The sequence below is a fragment of the Ochlerotatus camptorhynchus genome, unplaced genomic scaffold (assembly GCF_037179485.1).
Source record: "Ochlerotatus camptorhynchus isolate MF236.1 unplaced genomic scaffold, CSIRO-AGI_Acam_v1.1 ptg000423l, whole genome shotgun sequence".
In the NCBI taxonomy this organism is placed as follows: domain Eukaryota; kingdom Metazoa; phylum Arthropoda; class Insecta; order Diptera; family Culicidae; genus Ochlerotatus; species Ochlerotatus camptorhynchus.
Window position 1 is genome coordinate 1,142,931 of NW_027040909.1, and position 24,614 is coordinate 1,167,544.

A 24,614-nucleotide genomic window follows, 5' to 3' on the forward strand; every position below is an offset into this window, starting at 1 on the left:
TTTATTGATCAAAATTGTTTGCGATTCTCACATAGTTATCTACAACATACTTCAAGTCTCCGCGTACATCGTACGGGTTAGACAAACGATGTGCGTCTAGCTTTAAAAAACTGTCGCATTAATGGCCCTTCGCTCATTTTCAACTTCTATTCAATTTTCATACTGCCGTACTCTAACGGAACTATCCACCTACCCTCTTCTAAAGATCATTCTCTAGCTAATAAATTATCACACTAAAGCTTCATGTTAGCATTTCCAACCAATTCTGAAAATCGCTAACTTCGCGTATGAAGTAACATAAAACACTTTGAATGTAAAAAAATAGTTCAAATGCAATAATTCCTGGTAAACATATTACTAACGAATCAATCCCCAGTACTTCTTTAATCCACGTTTACGGTATTAGAAAAAAAAAGTAGATTCAAACTCAGTTTAGAGTAAATAAGGACTGATTATTGATAAACGTAGAAGTAGTGGAGGTGGCACATAAAATGACAGCAACACAACCAGCAATATTTTTTTTTAACTTTTCAAAGTGTAGGCTTAAATAAAACCCAGCAGCTTTTTGCAGAATATCTTTGATATTACATGCCTCCTTCCGTCCACAAGATATTGATTCTGATTGTGATTGATTATGCCTTATTGCCAATTACAGAACTTTCCGAGGAGGCAGCTGATTATAATAATAAATTCTTGAAAGAGTTTAGAAGAAACCATGCAAGGAAAATGTCAAGAGTAGTAAAAAAAATCAGATTTACTGCAAAGACTCCTAATTAACTCGGATCCTCTTATAACTGGACTTAGGAAAACTCCAAGTCAGACTAAAACTTTATACCTACCTGCTGTTAGTCTCTGAGTAAATTTTTTATTTCGTTATTTGTCTTTCTTTTGTCGTTTGATACGTTTGTTGATGGTCTAATTAAAAAAAATAATAAATAATAATAATAATAATAAATAAGTCTAATTGTTTACTAATAACCATTTCAGAAACACCTTTTTCAAAATTGTCTAATGGAAGAAAAAATAATTGATTGATCCTCAATGTTCGCATTTTTAATCATGCATTAACTATTGATATGTATTGACTGAAATAAAAACAGATATCCAGTTATGGTTCTACAAAGGGTCATTATTTTGTTTACTTCTTATTTTTGAAATATTCTTCGATCATCATTTTCTAAATGTATTGGTAAAACTCATTTGAAGTGCATGTCCTCACGCCAAAACTGCCCATGTTTCATAAATATCAACTGGTATGGTGAGGAAAACTTAACCATCTCTTTTCTTCCTTCATTTCAATACAACAGCAAATGTGATATCACACTATCTAGTGGATAAGAATAGACGAGTGCACGGGTGAACTTTTGTTCATCTACTGAACAAAAATTGACACAACAGCGGGGCCCTGTTTACTAAAAATGAACACATGAATAATGCTTGCGTAACATTTGAAAAGTGCCTATCAACTTTTGTAAACAACTTGCTAAGTCCTTTTCACCAGAACTTAAGTATGCCTTGCAAACCAAGAGCACTATTGGGAAGGGGAGAATTTCCCATATCCGATGGTGTTGTTAGTTTGCGTGAGCGTATTCGGTTCGCGCGAAGAGGACTTAACAAGTTTCGTGTACAAAAGTTGATAGGCCCGTTTCAAATGTTATGCGAGTATTATTCATGTGTTCATTTTTAGTAAACAGGGCCCCGCTGTTGTGTCACTTTTTGTCGAGTGAGTGAACTAAAATCCATCCGTGCACTCGTCTATGTAGCAGACAAAACATTCACACTGCCAGACTGCGCTGTATGCAAGTTTGTTTACGCCCCTGAGCGGGAAAGCGAATACCAGGCTACGTGCACTGCTGCCATCAACCCTGTTAGTGTTGAATTCAATCTTCCGTGGCTTTTAAAATTGGACCGGTAAAATGCCTAGAATGGTTGTTTTTGTTTTATTTACTCAGTTTCAGATATTTATTTGCTATTAAATACATCCAATCATCTTTGTTAATGAGTCAAACTTCGCAATTGCTTGTTTTAATAAACTTAAAATCATTGCTAGAGGTAATAAACGCTTTTTCAATGATAGTTTCACGATTGCTGGCAAAGCAGTAAAGCAGTAAAGTTTCTTGGTGTTCAATTTTGTTCACCAAGAGTTTTGAGAAGCATTTGTTTTAGGTTTGGTGTATTCAATGGTGTGTTATTGTGCTATGCTTCGAAGAACACAAGTCAGTAAATACAGTGAATATGTTTTACCCAAGAAGTTTTCGCTCTAAAATCATGAAATACAAGTGTTTTTTTTTTGTATTAATATTATGTGTAAACCAATGATGATGATTGTAGAATATTTCAAAAAGAAGACGAACACAAATTTACTTGCCCTTTGTAGAACCTTATCACTTCAAGATGGACTAATTCGGCATTTTTGATATCAAATTTGAAATCAACAACCCAAATTCATTAAATAAACAAAGTCATTTATATGTATAACTACCCTACCCGCTGTAACGAGCAATACAAATAAACAATACAACAGTGTCTCGTATGCCTCCGCCATGACAGGACGTCAAAGAATTCGGTGTTCTTTATATTTAATCAATCCGTTTCACAAAAACACAACATAGGGATCCCGCCCGTGCGCGATCACATAGTTTAATAACAAAATTCGCAAATAATATATTTATGGCCGCCATCATTCCAAGGTGGAACCACTGTGCATTATTCCGAAACTGCAGGTACAGCACTATTACTTTAACACTAAGGAGATAAATGCTTGAAATAGAAAATAATCGTAAATGAAGAAGAGATCGAAACCAATGGCAATCCTAAATCAGAAAATTTAAAGATTCAAGCCATCAATAGTTTTCTAAATCTATCATTAATGCCTCTTTACTTTTACTCTATATTCTATGAATACCACATCGATTTTTTAAACTAGTTATACAACTTTACTGATTATTTTTTTAAATGCTCGAGATCTACCTTCGAAGTCAAATTTCATCTGTACCGATTCATATCTCTGAAGTTCACTAAAATCCCCGAAGTTCACCTCAAAACTCATACCGACTAGCGTTGGAACTGTACGTGAACACTTTCTCTCTTTTTCTTCAAAATATTCTAAAAACATCCCTGAACCACTTTGAAACTCATCCTGATGCTCCCTGAAATAACGATGGATTGAATAAAGTCTTCACATCTTGAACTCCATAAATCTCGACCGAAATATCCCGGATTAGTTCCTAAAGTCCTATGCAACAACTGTTGAAAACTTGTTTTCTTCTGTTCGGGACTTAAAACCACCACCACTAGTAATTTGTTCTATTGTAGTATTTCCCGTGTCCTTAGTTTGGTGCATGTCGTATTACTCCATCACTATTGAGAAATGATGCAGTATTAGGTTTCAATATAGTTCTCAAGCGCCATCCAATGGCGTGCTCCATTGTCAGTCAAAATTAAGCAACAATATCGGTAATGACCATGCATTAGAACTTTTGAAGCATCTTCGGTATAGCGGATGAATTTTCAAAGTAGGAAAATCCGAATACTTCAACTTAAATTTCCTGGGAAAATCAACCACCCCAAGGGGTAATCAACTCTGCACACTATGCCGAAACACACTTTTCGGTACGATAGGACACACTTTGACAAGTAGGACACAAACAATATAATTTAAAACAGCATCACTGTTGAGTCTTGATCATACATAAAACTGGTAAACCAACGATTCAATCCAGACTTCAAAAAAAAAACAAGGTGGCTTCGAAGATCGTTCGAAAAAAATCTGTAAGTATTCCCTGAATTGTAAATCTCTTCAAATCTAGCAAAACTCTGCCCGTCTCATCCGATTCACATAAGAAAAAAAACGTGATTTCGTCCAGAAGAGCTTCTATTCGTTCACTTCAATCATGTTCATCCACACCATGGCCGGTCGAGAGGGTCTTGTCGATACGGCAGACAAGACGGCTGAAACGGGCTACCTCCAGCGACGGTGGGTCAAAAGAAGTCTGTTATCGTATCATCGAGGAATTGAGATGGGAATTGTGTGTACATCCGAAAAGTTTTGACTACGCTGGGGCTGGGTAATGCTATGAAAATTTTAATAATTGAAATGCCCGCCGGTTGCCTTTGATGATAAATTTGGAAAACCACGCAAACAATCTCATCAATATCAAGTACATGGATCCCATCTATATACCGGGGACGAGCCACGATGAACCCTCACATACTCGACCACATGCTTTCACTGAAGGTTTTACTATTTTGTACTGTCATGGGTATCGATAGTGCACAACGAAGAACCAGAGCAGAATCTTCTGCGATAGATGAGCTGCATTTACAAGTCTGTTATGTAGAATAAACAATAAAGAAAAAAAAACTTTGATTGGTATGGTCATTGATGTTAATTGGTATGGTCTTCAATAGGATATCCAAAGGACTTTATATGAATGTATATAAATTTGGAAAAGTTCCAGTTCTGCTGGGGGATGTCAATACGTATTAACCCCACATATTCCATCAGTCATGGGTCGGTGAACGATTACCTTAGCGCAATAGTATAGGATTTATAGGAACGGATCATTGCAGTAAGATATGCAATTACATTCTATTATACGCGTCCGAAATCAAGCCCGTTCGAGTTCTAAGCTACTCTCGCCTGTTCAAGTTCTAGGTTACTTTACTCGGAAAGAATTTGACAGGCAACAGGTGGAAATTTCCTCCACCATCGATCGCATTCGTTTCTGTACATCTGGAAGAAATCAGCAGTTCAAAGGGACATCGAGCCGGAATCTGGTGGACGGGTCGAATTTATTTGAACACCGTACAAGTTTGATGGCTTTCACTTCCTCGTCCACCTCCCGATCTACTAACGCTCCAATGAGAATGAAGGGAACCTGAATGCTTGCCGTGATCCTTGAGAGAAATTGAGAATGTAAACACAATCACAAAAGTCATAACTTTCGGGGTTGCCAAACTCATGGAATATTGACACCTCGATAAGCACACTTTGATTGACACCTTGATAGGCACGTTCGGCACAGCATGTGGCACAGCTCAATCTCTTGGCACGGATTAAGGTGTTGAGAGTTGAATACCCCTAGAACCACCCCATAATTTTTATATTTTTTCATCGATCCAATAATCATTAAATCTACCTGTGTGCAAAATTTCATAAAATTCCGAGACCCTTCGACCCATACCTGTCCGATAATTTAACCACCACCAGAAGGGGAGGTAATCGATTTATAAATAAATAGCTACGCATGCTTTAGACCAGGCCATTGCAAGAAAGTCTCCTCAGGGCAATTACAATAATTCCTTAACTAATTTGATAAAACAAAGCCATCGCTATTGTATTAAACTACATTCTAAACCATAAAGTTATCTGTCGTGTCCAAACACTCAGCCACACTGCCGTTTGTTGCATCAGCTGTTCGTTCTCAAAAAGAACCAAGGCTATATAGCTCCATTTCCGAGAAGCTAAAACAGGGAAAACATTATTTGAACAGCAATCTGTGCGGAGGATACACAAACGATAAAACCTTTCCTTTATCAGTGATTGTACGTCACCCTCTCTTGACAAGCCTGAATGACGTCGCCCGAGACCGAGTTGGCAATAGGTAGGAAACCCGATCTTATCAAGTATTCCCTCTCCGGTGGCTTGTGATGTACAAAAGTAAATTCAATTAATTTAGCTTGTTTTAGGTGCCTGTTTTCAAAAACTTTCCACCCCAAGGACTCCCAGCTTTCGCTAACGACGTCACGGCATTGCAGTGTTGTGGGGGAAACACATCACGAAAAACGCTACGTCCAGCCGGAGTGCCGCTAAAGTCATTAAAGTTTTTTTTTCGCACCGTAATTTGCATTCAACATGCAAACGTGACGTTGCCGTGGGAATACGATAAGCTCCCCGGGAGGAATTTCTTAAATAGGCGTCTATTTTCCCAGCGGAATAGCAAATGGTTAGGTGAAGGTAGGTTCCTCCTCGTGGTGCATGGCACGCGAAAATTGCGGATGTAGCTCTATAGAGATTGTCACGTCCGGCTGGATTAGAACGTGGTAGTGAAAATCCGAGGAAAATACATAACAAACCGCTGTCAAACTCACATGGACTATACATTTTGAGGTTAGTACCCGGGGAAAATAATAAACAACTTTACAAGGCGGTAGGCCCGTTAGTGTTCGTGCGTTAAACATCACTAATCTCTATACAGTAACCCCTTCATATATGCGGTGGGTGGAACCGTCCACCCACCGAGGTTTCTCGAATGTCCTTCAACCAATTATGCTGATTTTTTTTAACGGTTATAGGTGCCAACTATAAACTAGTTATCACCAGAAAATCATCTCAATTGGTTGAAAGACAGCCTTGAAATACTGATAGGTGGACCGGTACCATCCACCGCATATATGGACGGGTTTCTGTAATAGAGTGCACTGCGAATCTCTGACGTAGGAGGAAGCGCGTTCTGACTGTTTGTATTGGACCGGCTACAATAGACACAGTTATTGTGTACGTAGAACGACACACGAGGGCACATATGATCTATAGAATCCTAAATTGGAGCGGAGAGATACTTGGCTATAAAAGCGGCGTCGTTAATTGTCAGTTAACACGCGCGCGCATGCCTTCGACGAAGTAATTGTTATTTGATGTTAGCAAGCAAACTGCTCGATTAAAGTCCGACTAGCGCCACTCTATTCATTTCAAATAAATGTTCCGTTTTATGACGCTCGTAAAACATCCTTCGTAAATTGTTCCGCTTGTAAACAAATCATTTAAATGGATTTCCATTAGCATTTTCCCCTCTCAATCTCAGTGAAATTTGAAAACAAAAATCGCAATATTTTCATTTTCCGCTCCCTGATTCATTCACAGGTAAAACAATTACCCAGTACTAAATTGTTTATTTGCGTTAATTTCCGTTTCGCGGAAATCAACAATTGCTGGAGGAAAGCTATAATCATCTTCGAAGAACAACGACTGCTGCTGGTGCGGTGCCGGATGAAAATATATATAAATGCAGTGCCACGTCGACACTGAGCATACTTACGATTATAATCCATTTTCGCAGCAGTTCTCCCGTAGTCTATGCCAACAAGCAGCAGAATCTACTCCATTCACCCGAGTCGGTTCGGAATCGACGATGCACAATCACTCCCAGCTGCTGCTGCTGCCACTTGAATTTCCACTGGAAGTGTTCTGATTTCCGAGGAAACACAATTTTCGCCTCACAACTTTGCAAGCTCGGAATGGAAAATGGAATGGTAAGCGTAATGTATTGTTTTACGGATTTCGATTTGAGTGGTGAAAATGATGAAAACACTGCACTTGATTTTTAATTTGACTTCTAACTGGAAAGGGGAGTGAATTTAATTGAAATTCTATGCCCTTACAACTTTGGCTTCGATACGACTGAGTTTCTCTGGGCAGCTATTTTGTGTGAATGAGGATTTTATTCGCCGCGGCCTTTTGAGCCATTTTAGTAACAGGAAAACAACGGTACAATATCTTATACTTGCATTGTGTTTGTAAAGGAGTAATTCGTATATTGCATACTGGCAACTGTTTTGAACGCTATTATTCTGATTACTTTTGGAAAACTAAAGGGTGTCCCACATCAAATTGCATCACGGAAAAACGCTGTAGAAAATTACCCATTGGGTATATTCTCTTGAAAATTTGGGTAGAAGTAGTTTAGTGTGTATTGTTTGAACTGTATTTTTATCGCTGCAGGTTTTGGAAAGTTGAAAAAATGGCGTCACCCGAAAAGCAAAGTCACGTTTTGATTTTGCGCAAGCACCTGGAAAATCCTCAACCCTCTCATCGGGACATCGGAAAACAACTCGGAATCGTGCAGTCAACGGTGAGTAGTGTGATTAAACATTACTACGAAACTCTGAGCATCGAACGGAGTGAGAAATGCGGTCAGAATGGATCAAGGTCACAAACGTGTCGTGAAAGCGTTTAAGCGGAATCCCAATGCATCGGGCAGGGATGTGGCCAAGGCTTCAAATCGTGACGAACGGCAAAATACGGTGGGAAAGTAACGTCCCCGGAAACTGTGCACCCAGAAGCTGACGAAGCCTCTAAGACTTACGTCAAGGTGGACTTCCGGCAGCTTTCGAGGCTACTGTTCTTCACCGCCCAGCACAAGTTTCCGGAGGAAGTAAGGAAGCAGAAACTTTCAAAGTTTGCCAAGAAATACATGTCTGAAGTGTCTGCTTTCTCTGTAGAAGCAACATGAGGGCCCTATGGTTACTTTCGTACTCAAGGACATGAACCCCCCCCCCCCCCCCAACGCACTGGAACTAAGGCCCTTCGAAAAATACTGGGCTATTATGAAGCAAACACTACGGAAGCATCCCATGGAGGTCAAATCTGAGGAAGACATGATGAAAAAGTGAATTTCCGTACAGAAGAAGCTGCAGCCGGATGTTGTACAGACTCTAATGAGTGGAGTTAAGCGTAAGGGGCGAGCGTACGGTTATGGTATTGAAGTTGAATGAAATAAATATGCCAATAGTGTACTAAAGGGTTTGTTTTTTATTGTCTGAAAGTTTGAAAAGAATCGATCAACTAGGAAATTTTCTACAGCGTTTTTTTTCCGTGATGCAATCGTTTATTTGGAAGTGAATAGCTCTTTAATCAGGGTTCAGACCATGACCGGCCTTGTCCATCTTTTCCGTTACGGGGAAAGGATGGATAATGTTGGAGTAACATCTACTTAACGAGAGGTCAGTGACTCACCGATGCCTCCATAGAACTTACGGAGTTGGATAGTTCGGTAGGGTCAGGATTCGCTTAACCTTCCTATTGCATTAGGGCCTTTTTTGACCCGGCGTCACTTTTTAAAAAACTGTAACTTTGGAACTAAATACGATAGAGACTTGAAATTTCCCGATTATTCCTCACATTCGGAAACGAACATTTTGCTGTCAAAAGATTCTTTCCGCAACCTCTAGGAGTGGCGCTACAAAAATAAGTGACACTTCGTGCATTAGCGGGTCAAAAAATATCCAAACTGCAACTCGCTCCCAAAAATCAATGTTTGAACCGATCTATTGGCCTCAAATGAACGGTGAAGGTTCCTAAAATGGCAAGTTGTTCAGGACATTTCCAAAACCTCATGTACTGGAACCGTCCGATGACATTGATGATTTTTCATCAAGAAGTAAATAGACATCATGCCAAGATCCAACAGGTGGATCAAACCATATCTGGATATCCAGAACTAGTTCCGGCAGGGCTCCGAAAAGGACACTTCCAAAACCTCATGTAGTGGTATTGTCCGACGGCTCAAAATTTATGATTTTTATCCTGAAGTAAAAAGACATAATTCCAAGGACCATCAGGTGGGTCTGGCCACATTTAGGTACCCAGAACCGGTTCCGATAAAGCCCCAAAAGGGACAATTCCACAACTTCATGTAGTGGTATCGGCCGACGGTTCAAATTTATGATTTTTCAAACAGAAGTAAATAGATATCATGCCATGGACCAACAGGTGGGTGTGACCACATATGGTTACCCGGAACTGGTTCCAGCAGGCCTCGAAAAAGAACACTTCCAAAGAAAAGTAAGTAGACATCATACCACGAACACACATCCGGATACCCAGAACCGATTCTGACAGGGCCCCAAAAAGGATATTTCCGAAACCTCTTGTACTGGTTCCGTCCGACGGCTCAAAATTTATGATTTTTCATCCAGGAGTAAATAGACATCATATCATGGACCGAAAGGTGAATCTGGTCACATTTGGATAATTACCGAGGGATTATTTGGCCTTGTGCATGCTCTCAAGTCTTCGAGATCATCATTAAGGACGCCTTATTTTCAGGGTGCAGAAACTATATCTCTCCTGATCAAGGTGGTTTCCACCCCAAGTCAAACCAACAAGGGAATTCAAGCGAGTTCCTCAAACGAGTTCTAGGGACAATTCCAAGGAACTTTCTAACTGCTGTATAGTTATAACAAATTCGTAGAAAATTTTGAAGAGAACTCCAGGTGGAGAACTTTCAGTCGAGTATTAGTACAAGACACTAAAGAAGTCTGCACATTGTAGACGAAATACGCGTATCTGTCAAGGATAAGCAAATATGGTAGTGGAATTAAATGGAAATTACTAATCCTTCTCTCTCTCTCATTATGGAATCTAGAGATAGTTTTGAGTAGAATTGCAAGGTTTTTCATAGATGAAATTCAAGGGAAGACCGAAAAAAAACTCTGCTAGAGTTCTAAAGAAAAATCCTTGGTAGCTTTTAATAGAACTATAAACTAGTTCTGAAAAGAACCGCAATGAGACTTCCAACTGGCAATCATTCTGTAAGTAATAATTGAGAACGGATTGACGGATTTTAAAGATCCTCTTTTTTTGTCTCGAGGTCCGACTGATTGATATCAAACAACTAGGCAGTAAGCCGTTTGCTGGGTCAGCTAGATTCAAATAAAAACGAAAGTTAATTCCAAAATTAAATCTGAAAATAATTCCAAGGAGTAATTTAAGAAAAGGCTCAAATTTTGAATATTAATCCAAATGAATTCTGAAGAAAATATCCAATGGGATCAATTTCAGAAGGTATTTCCAATGGAATGCAGGGGCAAATCCGACGGGAGTTCAAGAAGCATTTCAAGGGAAATCCAAGTGGAGCTCCAAGAAAATTTTTGGAGGATTCTCAAACCTGGCCCAATGTTCTTTGATCTGAAAAACGTGTCATTCATCACAGATCCGATGCTCATAAGTTCGGTCCTCATGCCTCCTCGAGTCTTATGACCACAAATTACTACCAGCTGGTGCATGGATGCAGCTGGATGGCGTAGTCTGAGCAAAACAAAAAAAAATGAAATAATGGACCATCTAAAACGGTCATCGACCAATCCGGAAATGGACCCAACTGCAAGATGTGCTTCTGACGTAAATCAACCCTATCAATCGAAATCAGTTCAAATTATGATTTACTATATATGAAAGCTATCTATATTAAAAAAATAAACTTTATAGATAGAAGGTTATTTCTAGACAAAATTAAATGTGCTTCTGTATTTTACAAATAGTCTAATTCTAACCTATATGAGAAGGTGATCAAAATGGACCGATGGAAACCTCACTAATCAAGGGAATGATTGTTTTCTTCGCTCTCCAGAGACAGACCGGCACACTGAGAGATCACGCTTTGTTTGCACACCGTCTCACGATCATATGCTCATCTGCTCCTTTCCGTTGCTACCGTGCATCAATGTTAATATTATTTAATTTGAGCCGCCAGTATTTGTGATGTTTACACTCATACACCACTTCTTGGCGGCCTCAGAAGCGACGGCAACGACGAAAACGACTACGACAGCCGTGACGACATCGTCATCATAATTCTCACTATTATTATTTTTTGTTTTCTTGTATTATGTAATTCAAAACCCGTTGACTTCGTCGTAATTGCTTCAAGGCATTCCGCAACGCAGGCGAAAGGTAAGTACCGGCTCCTATGTATGGTGAATGGTTCATATACACATCCACTGCGGTCCGGCGACAACGTTGACTCTTTATCGATGCACTTAGCTAAATATTAGAATGTTTGCACAGCACTGCACACTAGGACCGATGCTTTCCATATATTCAATCCATTATTGTCGATTTTTTTCCCAGTGTCAGCTTCCGAAACCGATCCGTCCCGATCAATTTCATAGTGAAATTCCATAACTCCCATATATGTATACAGAGACTACTCGTTCGTGTGCAACGTGAACGTCAAAACAAACAGGCGATCAAATCGAGTGGCCGAGATCGATGACGACAACACAATCGTACCGCGAATAGCACGCGCACCAATTACAACGTCAACAGTCGACGACACGACCACGGACGGCCGCCAAGGTACCCTACTCTGTCTATTGTGTGACTGACACCGAGCAGAAGCGGGATTGTGGCTGCTGCTGAACCTGCTGAATGTACGATCCCAACTGACTGCGGGGCTGCGAGTGAATCTATAGAATCACCGCCTACCGACCGACCGACCAGTTAGAACTGCATATTATCAAAAAATGAGCGCAATTTTTTGCCTTCCTCCTCCCCATCAGCCACTAACCCTTTGCACGTTTGCTGCAGGCAGTCAGTGGGAAGTACTTAGTCCCCGTTCCACAATATGCGCTTCGGAGCAGATAGAAGGGAATGAGAGTGAGAGATTACTATCACAAAATGTGAGCGGGCGGTTGTTCGAATCGTTTCGGCGCGAGATGGTGACGATAAGAGCTGTGGTACCTGTGGGTGGTGGTGGGTGGTAAGTAGGAACGCACGGAGGTAGATTCAATTTTCGCCTCCATGCTAAAATTGGAAATAAATTGCCGGAAAGCAAGCACATACTTCCAATCCCTGTTAAGGTAATAATAGAATCTGCCCCTTTTAGCGTTGAGTTTTATCGATACCAGTCGTCAAAGAACTGTACCAGTATGTTACCAAGCTTTTCTCGAGAGCATATCAGCAGGATTTATGATCATTCCTTAAGTAACGATAATTATATTGACTTGACTCATTTGCTGCAAATACACATACATTTTGATAAGTACGACCAGTGAGGAGTTCATTAACCGTATCAGTCCAAATTGTTCTTAAGCTTATTTCAAGGAGTTTGTAACGCTTTTTGTAAGAAATTGGATCTAGGACGTCCACATTTTTCTAGAGTGTTGATCTTTACAACAGAGACGTAGGGTAGAGATCTACTTCTGCATTAGCGCCCATTTTCGTAATATTGAGCACAAACAACGATTTCTACGTGAACGAATCAAACATAGTTTAGTTCAAAAGCTGTAAAACAAAATCCATAAGAACACATAATATACATATTTACATTTAATTTTCTCAAAAACAAAAGAATCGGTCCTAGCGAATCTATATGTTCAACCTTCATCCGAATGGCAAAGTGAATCCAATAACGTTCAATGTGAATAGTGAAAATGAATAGTGAAAGTAAATAGTGAAAGTGAATAGTAAAAGTGTATAGTGAAAGTCAATAGTGAAAGTTAATATTGAAAGTGAACAGTGAAATTCAATAGTGAATGTGAATTATGGGTTCTCATCAAAGTCTTGAACAATGTCCTGAGCTTCGTGGTACCTCACAACATCATGTGGGATATAGCTAGTATATGCTATAAATCTTTGGTTCTTCAAAGTGCCTGAAAACCAGAACTTTAAGTTTTCTGGACTCAACCAAGTATTGAACCATCGTTCAAACCTCGGAGAATGTATGTGCCCGTAGAGCTTCGTTGAGCATCATAGTTTCATGTGGGATGTATAATTGTAATGACAAAGTATTTTGGGTTCTACAAATAATCCTAGGGTTAACATTTTGAAGCACTGCAGGCTCAACAATGTCTTGTACGATATGCTGATCCGTAGAGCTTCATATGAATTTATCACATTATGTGTGGCATAAGTTGTACTAGAAATATACGCTAGATTTCCCAAAGTTCCATCAGTTCATAAATTGAAGTCCTACAGACTCAATTAGGTTTACGATGTCCAGACTTAACTTTTGAACCCTTTAGAGGTCCACGGAGCACCTCAGTTTTGATGTGGAATAGATAGTTGAAATAACAAAGTATTTCGGGACATCCAACTTATCCAGGGATTTTGAACTAAAAGTTCTCAGGCTCAATCAAGTCTTGTACGGATGACCTGATTTATTATTAGAATTTGAAGCACTCATCACATTATGTGATACATCAGTTACCGTTCCGATTCAAATTTCGGACGATTCAAATTTCGGACACTTTCATTTTTAATTAAATATTACATCCAGTTAGAAACAAAGTAATAATGTTAGATGATCGTGGAGGGCACTAGTCAAAAAAATTTAAAATTTACAAGACATGTGGATCATATTCGACCGAGATAATCAACTTTTAAAAGTGTCCGAAATTTGAATCGGCACGGTATATCAGCAAAATTTCACAGATTCTCCAAAGTGTTTTTAGTTCATATCATACAGAATCAACCAAATCTTCCACGGTGTTTCGTGGATTGTACAAACGGCAATTTAACTAGATCTAGTTAATCTTCTTTATGAATTCTGATGGATTTCTCCTCATAATTTCCTAGAAACTTTCCAACAATTCACTTTAAATAGTCTTTCATTGTAAAGCCCTTCCAATTTAGAATCGGTACGCTTCTTTTTGTCCGGTACAGCGCTCCAAGTGGTCGGTTCTGGAATCTTTTGGTTTTCAAAGCGAATCCAAACTTTCGGACGTGAATGTGGCCAACAAAATCCGGAAAATACGCATTCGAGAAGGATTCTTCAAGTATCGGGCTTGGCGCCGGTGGTGTAGTGGTAAGCGTGATAACCTCTCACCCCAGCAGGACTGGGTTCAATCCCAGTCGGCGCCGCCGGGATGTTCTGAGGCATAACATCTCTGATCACGCCTTCCTTCGGAACGGAAGTAAAGCCGTTGGTCCCCGGTTCATGAGTTGATGGGTCGATAGGTAGGATCCAGGTGTGGGAGCTGCCTCCCTGGCGTCGGTAGCATTGGTGCTCAGCACGGAAAATAAGATCGACGGAAAACAAACCAAAGGAAAAAAAAGTATCGGGCTATTAAGTAACCGAACCGGACCGTAAAGCAAAACATTACGGCCAAAACGCGGTCCCAGATTCGGTGAGTTGGCACTACAGTAAAAATGCGCAACAGTGGTATGCGATAATGGAATAGACGTCATTGAGAAATGGATAAACCTCCCAAGCTGCCCGGATTTCCATCCAATCGAAATGTATTGGGCAAATGTATGTATCATCAAAGCAAAACTGAAGAAGAGTGGAAAAATTGCTAATGATGCTATTCCAATGGCCAAATACTGAAAAAATCAGCCGGTGAGGTTGACCAGCAGCTTGGGCAGTAGTTAATGGCTCGATCAAGCCCAAAGTTCAAATTTTCATTCGAGAAAAATAAAAATCACAAAACCATACAGATTCTGAGATACATCCGATTGAAAGAGAACCGATTCTAAATTTGTAGGGCTTTATTATCAACGATTCCTATGAAAATCTCTTTAAAGTTCACATGAAATTATTTTCAGGAGTACTTTGGAAGTCAAAACTTTCTTGATATTTTCACTGAATTTCGTTGGTTTTCACCTCAAAATACCCAAAGAATGCTAGGAAGATCTACCATTAGAAATTTCCGCAAGCAACTTGCAATTAACTTGCAAAAATACTTTAAAATATGAGATCAAAGTGAGTTTCTGGTACGCCACCTTCCAGTTCAATTCATAACCCCAAATAACCAAACAGCATATTGTTGTTACAATCAGTTTTACAGCATACCAAAAAATTTAGAAATGCAAAAAAAAAGTACAAAATACGGTAATTTCACAGATAAATAAGTGCAAGACACATCGCCAAATTCATCACAACAAAATTAGGCTTGTTGATCATTGTCTGTCATGACGATCACATATTAATTTTGTTCAACGTTTGGACAACTACAACCAAAGTTAGTGCAATGTAATGTGTGTAGTGCAATTTATCAAACTTTACCTTTTATTGCATTGGCCCATATTTTGGGGTTGTGAATCAAAGTGGAATGTGGCCTATCATAAATTCAAAACTTTTTTTTTATGAAGCACCCTACTCAACAGAAATTAAAATTGTGCAATTTACAGAATTAAGATTTTGTTTTTCTTTTTACTTTTTCAGATCTATGAATTTTTTAGAAACAATTGTCCCTTGCAACGCTGCGTGCAGCCAACAATGTCAATTGACTTTAGATATTTCTCCAGCACTTAATTTTTCTTCTGACACTGATATTCGTAGCAAGCATGATATCAGGCGGTACGGTATACTGTTCATATAAATATCACTAGGAAAAAGATGAAAATCTTACTTTTATCGCAACAAATAAACTATTTCGGATAACCGTTGTAGTTTTTTTTTAAGAGTACCGTTGAGTTTTCTAAAGATCAGTACACGATTAGCAGGCGTATATGGGAAAATTATGCCGCAGAACTTTGAATATCAGTGCGTCCCATACGATGTCAATGTCATTTACACACTGACATTAAGGCGAGTGACAATGATATTGTAACAGTTCGAGCAGATACTAACATCAGGAGGTTAGCGAAAATCAGTATTTTGTAGGTATTGATTTTGCAGCACTGGTCCCTGGTCTTTGCAAATTCTATCTTACACAGGGAGTAGAGGGTGTTTATAAAACTCAGAAGAGGTGGGTTATCACTTATTCCGGAATCTGCCCCCAGAAGGCAGAAGAAAACTTTTAAATTTGATCAAATAGGCGTGGTTAAGTAACTCCCTTCCCCAGGAGTGGAAACACAGCCTCTTGATACCTATCCTTAAACAAGGAAAAAGGGGCAGACAGTGACTTCTGGCCAATCTCCCTCACCTGCTGCGCTTCCAAAATCACGTAGAGGATGGTAAACAGGCGGCTGCTTGATCATCGACAGCATGTCTTCCGTCCAGGACACGGAACCAACACCTACTTCGCCACACTTGATCGAGTTCTCCATGATGTTACTTCCGCTGAAAACCATGCTGAACTGGCAGCTCTAGACATCGCAAAGGCCTACATACAACAGAGCTTGAATACTAGACATCATCCGACAAAGGCTGGACTTTGGCTTTGGCGGACACCTGATGCATTTTGTTAAGCACTTTCTGGTTAACCGAACCTTCCAAGTGCTCCTGATAAACCACCGTTCTGCTATATTTCGGTCATCATGGTTACCCTATTCTTGATTCGGACGAACAGCGCTTTTAACAACCTTCCCAAGGAAATCTACAGCTTTCTTAACGCCGACGATATCGTTATCCTGGACATCCGCAAAACCGTCTAGGCACTTCGGAGGAAGATGGCAGCAACAATAAGAGCGGCATCAACGGGACAACTGGGTAAGCTCGTGTTCTCGGGGTCCGATTTGACCGACATCAGTATTTTTCTACCTCCCCTTCGACGAGGTTAAAGATGCCTGTTAGACGCACCTGAACCTTCTCCGATCCATTGCGGGGTGACACACGGACTGTAACTGATCCACACCCAGCTTCGCATCGCTAGAACTATTCTGGAATCATATCAGTCTTACGGGATAGAAATCACCACCAAACTTGCCTCCACGTATCATCAAGCAGTACGTATCTCCTCTGGTCTCCTACCATCTACACCCGGAACTGCAGCTTACATAAAAAGCGAAGTATGTACTACTGTTTGACCAACTAATTATTCAGACTGTTTGCAACTTCAGCTTCGAGGAGAAGACAGAAGGCTTAGATGAGAGAGCATTCCTCTCTCGCAGGCTAAACAGCTCCTCTTAGATACTGCCAACCTGGAGCTCCCTTCGGTGTTCAGAGTCCACAGGTGCAGAGGATGGAACATGCCCGGACCCACTACCGACTTGACGGTCAAGAAGAACTTCAAGGCAGGCACCAATTCACCTGAGCTTATGAGATCGGTCACAGAGCAAATTGTGGTGGTCTCCTGTGGTGGTGTCGGCATCACGGATCCTCATATGTTCGTAAGCCATCGACTACTGAATCAATATTCCACCTTCTCGGCGGAAACTGCCGCTGCTTTCCTCACAGCCACTGCTTCTTCAATTGAGGCGATTGTCGTATCCAGGGACTCCGCCAGCGTAGTACTAGCCCTCGACTCTAATATAGCCACCCGTAAAAAAAAGAACCGTAGAGGTACAATGAAATGTATTGTAACCATACAATAGAGTTTATGGTATTTACAATAAATCGTATTCTCCACAACGATAAAATAACAATAGAATGTATTGTTTCTACAATAGAATCTATGGTACATGGGGGAATATACAATAGATTAAGGGGGTCGTTATGTATCTTAACCATACGAAAAATCACTTTTTCCCGAACAAACATTAACCATTTACCATTAATTGTATTGTTGTTCTATTGTTGAAAACTCTTACTATATGGGACGTATTGTACATCTATTGTAATAACAATATGTTAAAACTTCGTGTACTATATACACACAATAAGATCGATTGTTGGCAATAGATTTACTTGTAACTGTATTTTATTTTATGGTAATTGTATGGTTATTTTTTTCCGGACAACCACCCGTGGATTCAAGCCATCCAAAAATACGCGCCCAGAAATACCACCTTTGTCTCGATGCCTGGACACGTTGGCATTCACGGAAACATGGAGGCAGACCACCTAGGAGATCCCAGCTGAACTGGGTTAAAAACGCTATCTGGACTTCATGGTCAACTTCATGGCCCCATTCGAATGACGTACTCATTATAAAAATTATCGTAGGTGGGAGGATTCCTCGGACCACCGAATGTCGAGGCTCAGAAAGGGTCACACCAGAATATTGCACAATTTCTCCGGCAACAGGCCTTTCCGGAAATGTTGTGAACTCTGTCGAGCGCCTCACTCAACAACACGTTATCTGTCACTGTCCGCAATAGAAGGGTCCCCGAGAACGCTGCGACATTTCAGGCAGCATCAGAGATGTACTCATCAACGACCCGATCAGAACTGCGTTACTGATAGACTTCCTTCGTGTGGCCAGCTTCTTTCACCAAATATAATCTCCTCATCTTAAACCCTGACCACCGCAACACCACTCTATTCACTAAAATGAATTACGCTCTACGAATCTACGGTACTTTACCCCAACGAAACAGGATTTTCCACAAAACATCAAAAGAACTCCCACTGCCCACAATTACCACGATTTGAAACCTGAATAACAATCAAATTACGGCAACAACTCTCGTCACATAAGGACACGATTAAGGAAAACTGCAAACTTTGACAGCAATCAAACTTCTTCAAACTCTGTGAAACAATCACTATGTATTATTTTTCTAAATCAATTGGGGAGAAACCTCCTTCTGGGGTTTTAAAAAATTGGCAAAAATAAGCTGCATAAGTTATTCCCATTGTTGCAATTCATGAGCAATTTTGGCGTTTTAAGGTAATTTTGGCCTTTTTAAAAGCCATTTGGGTGATCCTAGCTTATTTTAGGCCGTTTTGGTACATTTTGATGATTTAAAGGTTATTTTCAAGGTCAGCGCAGATGAAATAAAAATTTGGAGAACTTTCGGAGAAGTCCACAGTTTTTTTTTATTCTTTATCAAAGAGATCATTAATCGTGGGCTTTAGTGATAATTTTATTCCTTGGATTGCAGTAGGCTGCACTTGAAAATAGACGTTTAAATTTATACTGGATGTTTAATTCCTGCAACATTTTCCATAAAAGTACTTTTAATTTTGTGTTTAACCAGAGTTTCAAAGTGTGCACGAAGTTTGCAGTTGGCGTTGCTGAGGTCAAAAACCAGGTAACTGCTTTCAAATTCCAAATTACACTCCCGGTTGATGCCCGGCTATAGAAACAGTGGAAGTGTAACATGTAGAAAAAGGTTTTGCAGGCCATATCTCTCAACTGAATACAATATTTCTCGATTACTTTTTCAATGGGACGTATCAGCTTTTGTAAACAATGCTTTTGATCGTCGCTTTGGCATAATTGGTAGCTCGCCCACACATGTTTACACTACCATCAGATAGGGGAAATTTAGTGGTGTTAGTATGCATGGGTGAGCTACCAGTTACGCCAAACCGACGATCAAATGCAATCTTTACAAAATCTGATACGTCCCTTAGAAAAAGTAAGCGAGATTTGCTGTTTCTGATTATTTAGCGTTGACGTTGTTATGATATACGTCGTAGATTGGATACTAGCGACACTCACGTCTCTTCTGAAATTCTCAGTTAGACTAACTACTTTCAAGAATAATGCTGGGGAGTAAACATTGGTTCCAATCTAAACAAGAGTAACAGAAGCACGACTGTCGCTATTCCCGGCCACGCCAATCTTTACCATAACTAGGGATAGGTAAGGAAATGTTGATGTAGTACTTACTTAACGAGAGGCCACCGACTTAGCGACACCCTCATAAGTGCTACGGAGTTGGAGGGTTTGGTAGGGTATTCGGTTAGGATTCACCTCAAGTTGTATTGTTAGTATGTATGTATTGTATTGTTTATTTGTTGTTTATTTAATCTCTCGATAGCCGGCTATCGAAAGAACATATTCATTTTGTTTAGTGATCATGAGTTTTAACAGTCATGACGGATAGCTTGGGATTAAACCCATGATTTTCTGCTCAGTGTTTTTGCTTACTACAGGGTCATCGAGCATCTCAGAACCATAACGCTTCGTGACAATACAGGACTACGTTTTCGCTTGATATGCAAATAGCTTCCAATGTTAATGTTCAATATCAAATATACAAATGATGGTGGCGATTTATTGTGCTGTGGAAGAGCTTGGGGTTAAATCCATGATTTTCTGCTCAGTTAGCAAAATCGATCCCTCCAGGGTCATCGAGCATCTCATAATCCACAGCGCTTTGCGTCAAAGTACGAAAATATGGATGAACTAATATTTACGATAATTATATGAAAGAAATAAAATATAAACTACAAACAAAACGTGACTACTAAAATAAGAGGCCAAAAAGCAAGCGTCCGACACACAAAACCGGCCAAATCCACTTGCAGTCACAATCAACGATTCTACGAATCGCGAGCGCTCACGAATCATAAAACCGCTGACTGCGACACTCTGAAAGCGAAATTGACAGGCTCTATGCGTCAAACACCCGCCCTCCAATCTCCTCCTGCATTCAACAACACAAATCTCCACAACAACACCTAACGAATTCAAAACTCCGAAAATCACTCATCTATAGCAAGTGAGTGGAAGCAACCCTGCATGCAACTATTCTTCATGATACACTTTTTCTGCCTATCTTTCTATTAGGTCTGTGGACATGCGTTAGCTTCGAAACTTCTAACCAAACTGGAAAAAATTTCAGATCACAAAAAAAACTTGAAAAAAACTTTCAAAGGTAATTACAAGTAAAATATATATTGATTATTTTACGCAAAAACGAGCAAGTACTATTAAATCTCTTGAATCATATGCTAATGCTAATTGACGGTTACAAAAATAAAATGCTTAAATAAAATAAAATATTAATAAAATTATATGCAAAATTTACTAGAAGATCATTACTTTATTGGTGAGAAGTTTCTAATAAGCCCTCCCAGTTCCTCTGTATACAGAACAAATCTGATACTATAATCAGAATTGCTCAGTCTGCATGAAGCAGCCGATTTCATCAAGGAAGTTCTATTGACAACCAAGAATTAATCGTTTGAGGCATACTGAAGCATTAAGAAGGCGATATGTGTCACTATAGGAAATTATAATCGTTGCAAATATAAAGAAATTAAACATAACCCTTTGCTTCAGTACCGTCTTTTTCCATGTCCATGGGGAGGGATTTGCTGTTTCTGATTATTACTGCCGAAAGTTGAAAATTTCGTTTCGCTTCGTATCCTTTAGACAAAAATTAGTCAGAGCTAATTTTATGATTACGGAAATGTTTGAAGTTAATAATGCAAAAAATTTAATTCATAGGGTCTGACAGAACCACCCGTTTACAATAAGGTGAAAAAAAATCCTAATTGTGTTTGTCAAAATTTCGTTTTGTATCGCTGTTGTAGGGTTTGCATATTTTAAATTGGCTTCCGTAGAAGAGGGACAAGTTTTCAAAGGATAGCAAATCAGCTACAAACAACCAGTGGTGAGATCGTTTAAATTCTGTAGATAATTGATTTAATGTGTGAAGGTATCCATTTTATATGTTGATGTATTCATGTTGGGTATATTGTGTATGAAGGCGACCTCAGTATGTACAGAATGTGCAGGCATTCTTGAAATGGGTCGATGGATTTTCAATAGAGCTTTCTATCTCCAGGACTGAACATGTTTGCATCTATTGATAAATCTATCATCAAATAGATACAGACAAGTTTCTTCCATAAAAGCGCTGCCGGTCAGTGGGCGATGGATTTTATATACACTAGGGTGGTTCAAAATATCGATTTTGCTTCACCATGCTCTATCAATTTCGAATCAGAACCAAGCATGGTTTTTTTTTTTTTTTTTTTTTTCTTTATTAGAGAGATTTTTAGCCTAAGGCTAGTTCATCTCTTCAGAACCAAGCATGGGAAAAATCATATCATTTTGCATTTACTGCTCACTCACACGCATACAACATTAGAAACGAGCAGTAGCATGTGGGAGCCGCACTGATTTCGTTCGTATTCTATTTGCTTATTACAAGACCGGACTGGATTGAAAACCCGCTGCCTCCACCTTGGTAATACCATGCCTTATCTGACTAGGATATCTGAGGCCACCAAAGTCCACAGTCCACCAAACAGTTATTTTTATTCCAGAATTATAACTCATCCTGCCGTTTAAGTGCATCAGAACATCCCTAGAAATGAATTGCAATTACGACCCCACATAAAAATCATGTTTTTTGTCGTTATCAATTAGATCGAAAGTTACTTTTTATCAGAAACCATTCCGGGCGGGAGTAGGGACAGCTCTGTTTGCTTGTTCGATTTGGCCGTGCCGGCGTCCCTTTGCGGATGCTTCACGTTCTGATTTGCTATCGCATTACAACTACAAAGACCTGCCTTTGAAATCGTTCCCAGTCAATAGGGTGTCAGTGTGGATCAATTTAGCAACCATTCTGAAAAGAAAAATCAATGGAAATACTTTTGGGAAACTAACAAATCCCTAGAAAAGCAACAGGACGTTCCCTTATCGCGCACCAGCCTACTCCACGCAGTCTTCAATACCATTCGTGTGATTGTATCAATCCACACCCTTCAGTGCCTTCGGCACTCTATCTCTCACTCTCAATTCGAGGCCGTTGATGGAATTCTGATGTTATTCTCATCACCTCACCTTTCAAGTCGGCTGTGTGATAGACACCGTCAGTAAATAAGAACCAGATGTCGTCACAAACGGGTTATCTACTGGCTCACTGCACAGACAGGCACTGACAGCCCAACCAGTGTTACATCCACTAATGTAGTATCGCATCGTACGAAGAAAGAGTCGCTTTCCTTATTTCCCGTTGAAGTGATGACGATCTAGTGGACAGCAAATGGAATTGAAAAATTACATTGCATTTTTGGCAATATGCAAAAAACCATTATCGAACTTTCATTGCAGGAAATGCAATAAAATTCTCCGAATATTTTATTGTGAACAATGGAAACTTCTTTAGCAAAATGAATGATATTTTTTTTGCAATGAAAACCACATTTGGGTGCATCCCACTGCGTTGATGCTGATGCTTGTATTGAAAGTGAGGCATACGTTCTAGAGAAGATGCTCGCCTCAGATAGATCAGACGTTTAAGTAAATCTAACAGTTTGTTTGTGATTAGTGCAACAAAGTAATCGCGTCACGTCATACTGCTTGTAATGATATAATTTACGATGGCAATTTGCTACGGCAGCATTTCATGGGTCACTGATTATGGACTGTATTATGGAGGAATGTATGGATCTGAACAGAAGCTCAAGCACGTAAGTGGATGTTGGTCAGCCACACACTACAAAGGGGTAGAAACGAAATGTTCAAGCAAGCTCTAACTGCATATGAACTCGGTAGGAAATTCCAGTAGGAATAGACCCAGAATCGCATGGCTTTGGAGTCTACAACAAAGGGTTCACCAAACGTCTCGAAAAGGCAAAACTGTTTGCGGACGGTTTGTTGAGCCACCAATTCCAGCGCTGCAACCCACACTAGACCTCCATATCTCAGTATCGGCATAGATACACTAGCCAGGAGCCGTCTCTTGCTACTGCTTGGTCCCGATTTGTTTGGCATGATTCTGGCTACCGCGTTGATGGTTTTCGGCGCCTTCTCGCAGGCGTATTAGACGTGGCTATTGAAGTTAGGCGGTCGTTGATCATCACTCCCAGGTATTTCAACACGCGTTTCGAGGCTATGGTGTTCTCCCCAACGGTGATATCTGTCCGCTGCACCGCTTTAAAGTTGCTGCGCAATATCACTTCCGTTTTTTTGTGGGCTATCTGCAGCTTCGCTCCTTGCATCCAGTTTCCAATCATGTCGATTGCCTCGGTCGCCAACATTTCCATCTCTTCCGATCTCAACTCCTTTGGGTAGCTTCAGCGTTAGCACGCCGTTGGACCAAGGATGGAGCCTTTTGGAACTCCGACCGTGATCCTAATCGATCTCTATCCCATGTCTGTCTCGTAGACCAGAACCCGGATCTGGAAGTAACTCTTTAGAATCCTGCACAGTTCTGGGACCCTCGTCCAAATTGCATCCACCGTTGCTCTCCCTTTTCGGAATCCGAACTGCCTCTCCGACAATCCGTGCTCACTGTCGGTGCATTTCGTCAGCCTGTTTAGAATGATCCTCTCCATGAGTTTTCCTAGTGAATACAACAGGCAGTGGTTTTCCTGGCTACGAGAGCAACACTAACTTCTGTATCTTCCATCTGTCTGGGAAGTGACCTTCATCCAGGCATTTCTGCAGCACCATCCTGAACATGTCCGAGGACGCCTGGATCGCCACTTTCAACGCCACGTTTGGGATTCCATCCGGACCGAAAGCTTTCTTCACCTTCAATCCTTTCGCCACTGCTACGAGTTCCTAGTTAGTGACTTCGACGTTATAAATCCCTCTCCCTCTCCGTACGGTATACGTGACCAGACCGTTGTGTCGTCCTTCGGGAAAAGTCCTTC

The 24,614-nt window shown here is 40.2% G+C and overlaps 1 protein-coding gene across 3 annotated transcripts in view; it reads right to left on the reverse strand.

The window, feature by feature from the left end:
* Positions 1–24,614, reverse strand: part of Pde8 (phosphodiesterase 8) — a 379,861-nt gene that overhangs the window by 251,313 nt on the left and 103,934 nt on the right. Inside the window, exon 1 of one of the 3 annotated variants that reach the window (XM_065233903.1) lies at positions 7,041–8,251. The exons of the other annotated variants lie outside the window; for them this stretch is intronic. Within the exon in view, the coding sequence (XP_065089975.1) occupies positions 7,041–7,053 (13 nt within the window). The 5' untranslated portion in view covers positions 7,054–8,251. Of the gene's footprint in view, positions 1–7,040; positions 8,252–24,614 lie in introns of those variants that run through there. 3 annotated transcript variants of the gene reach the window in all.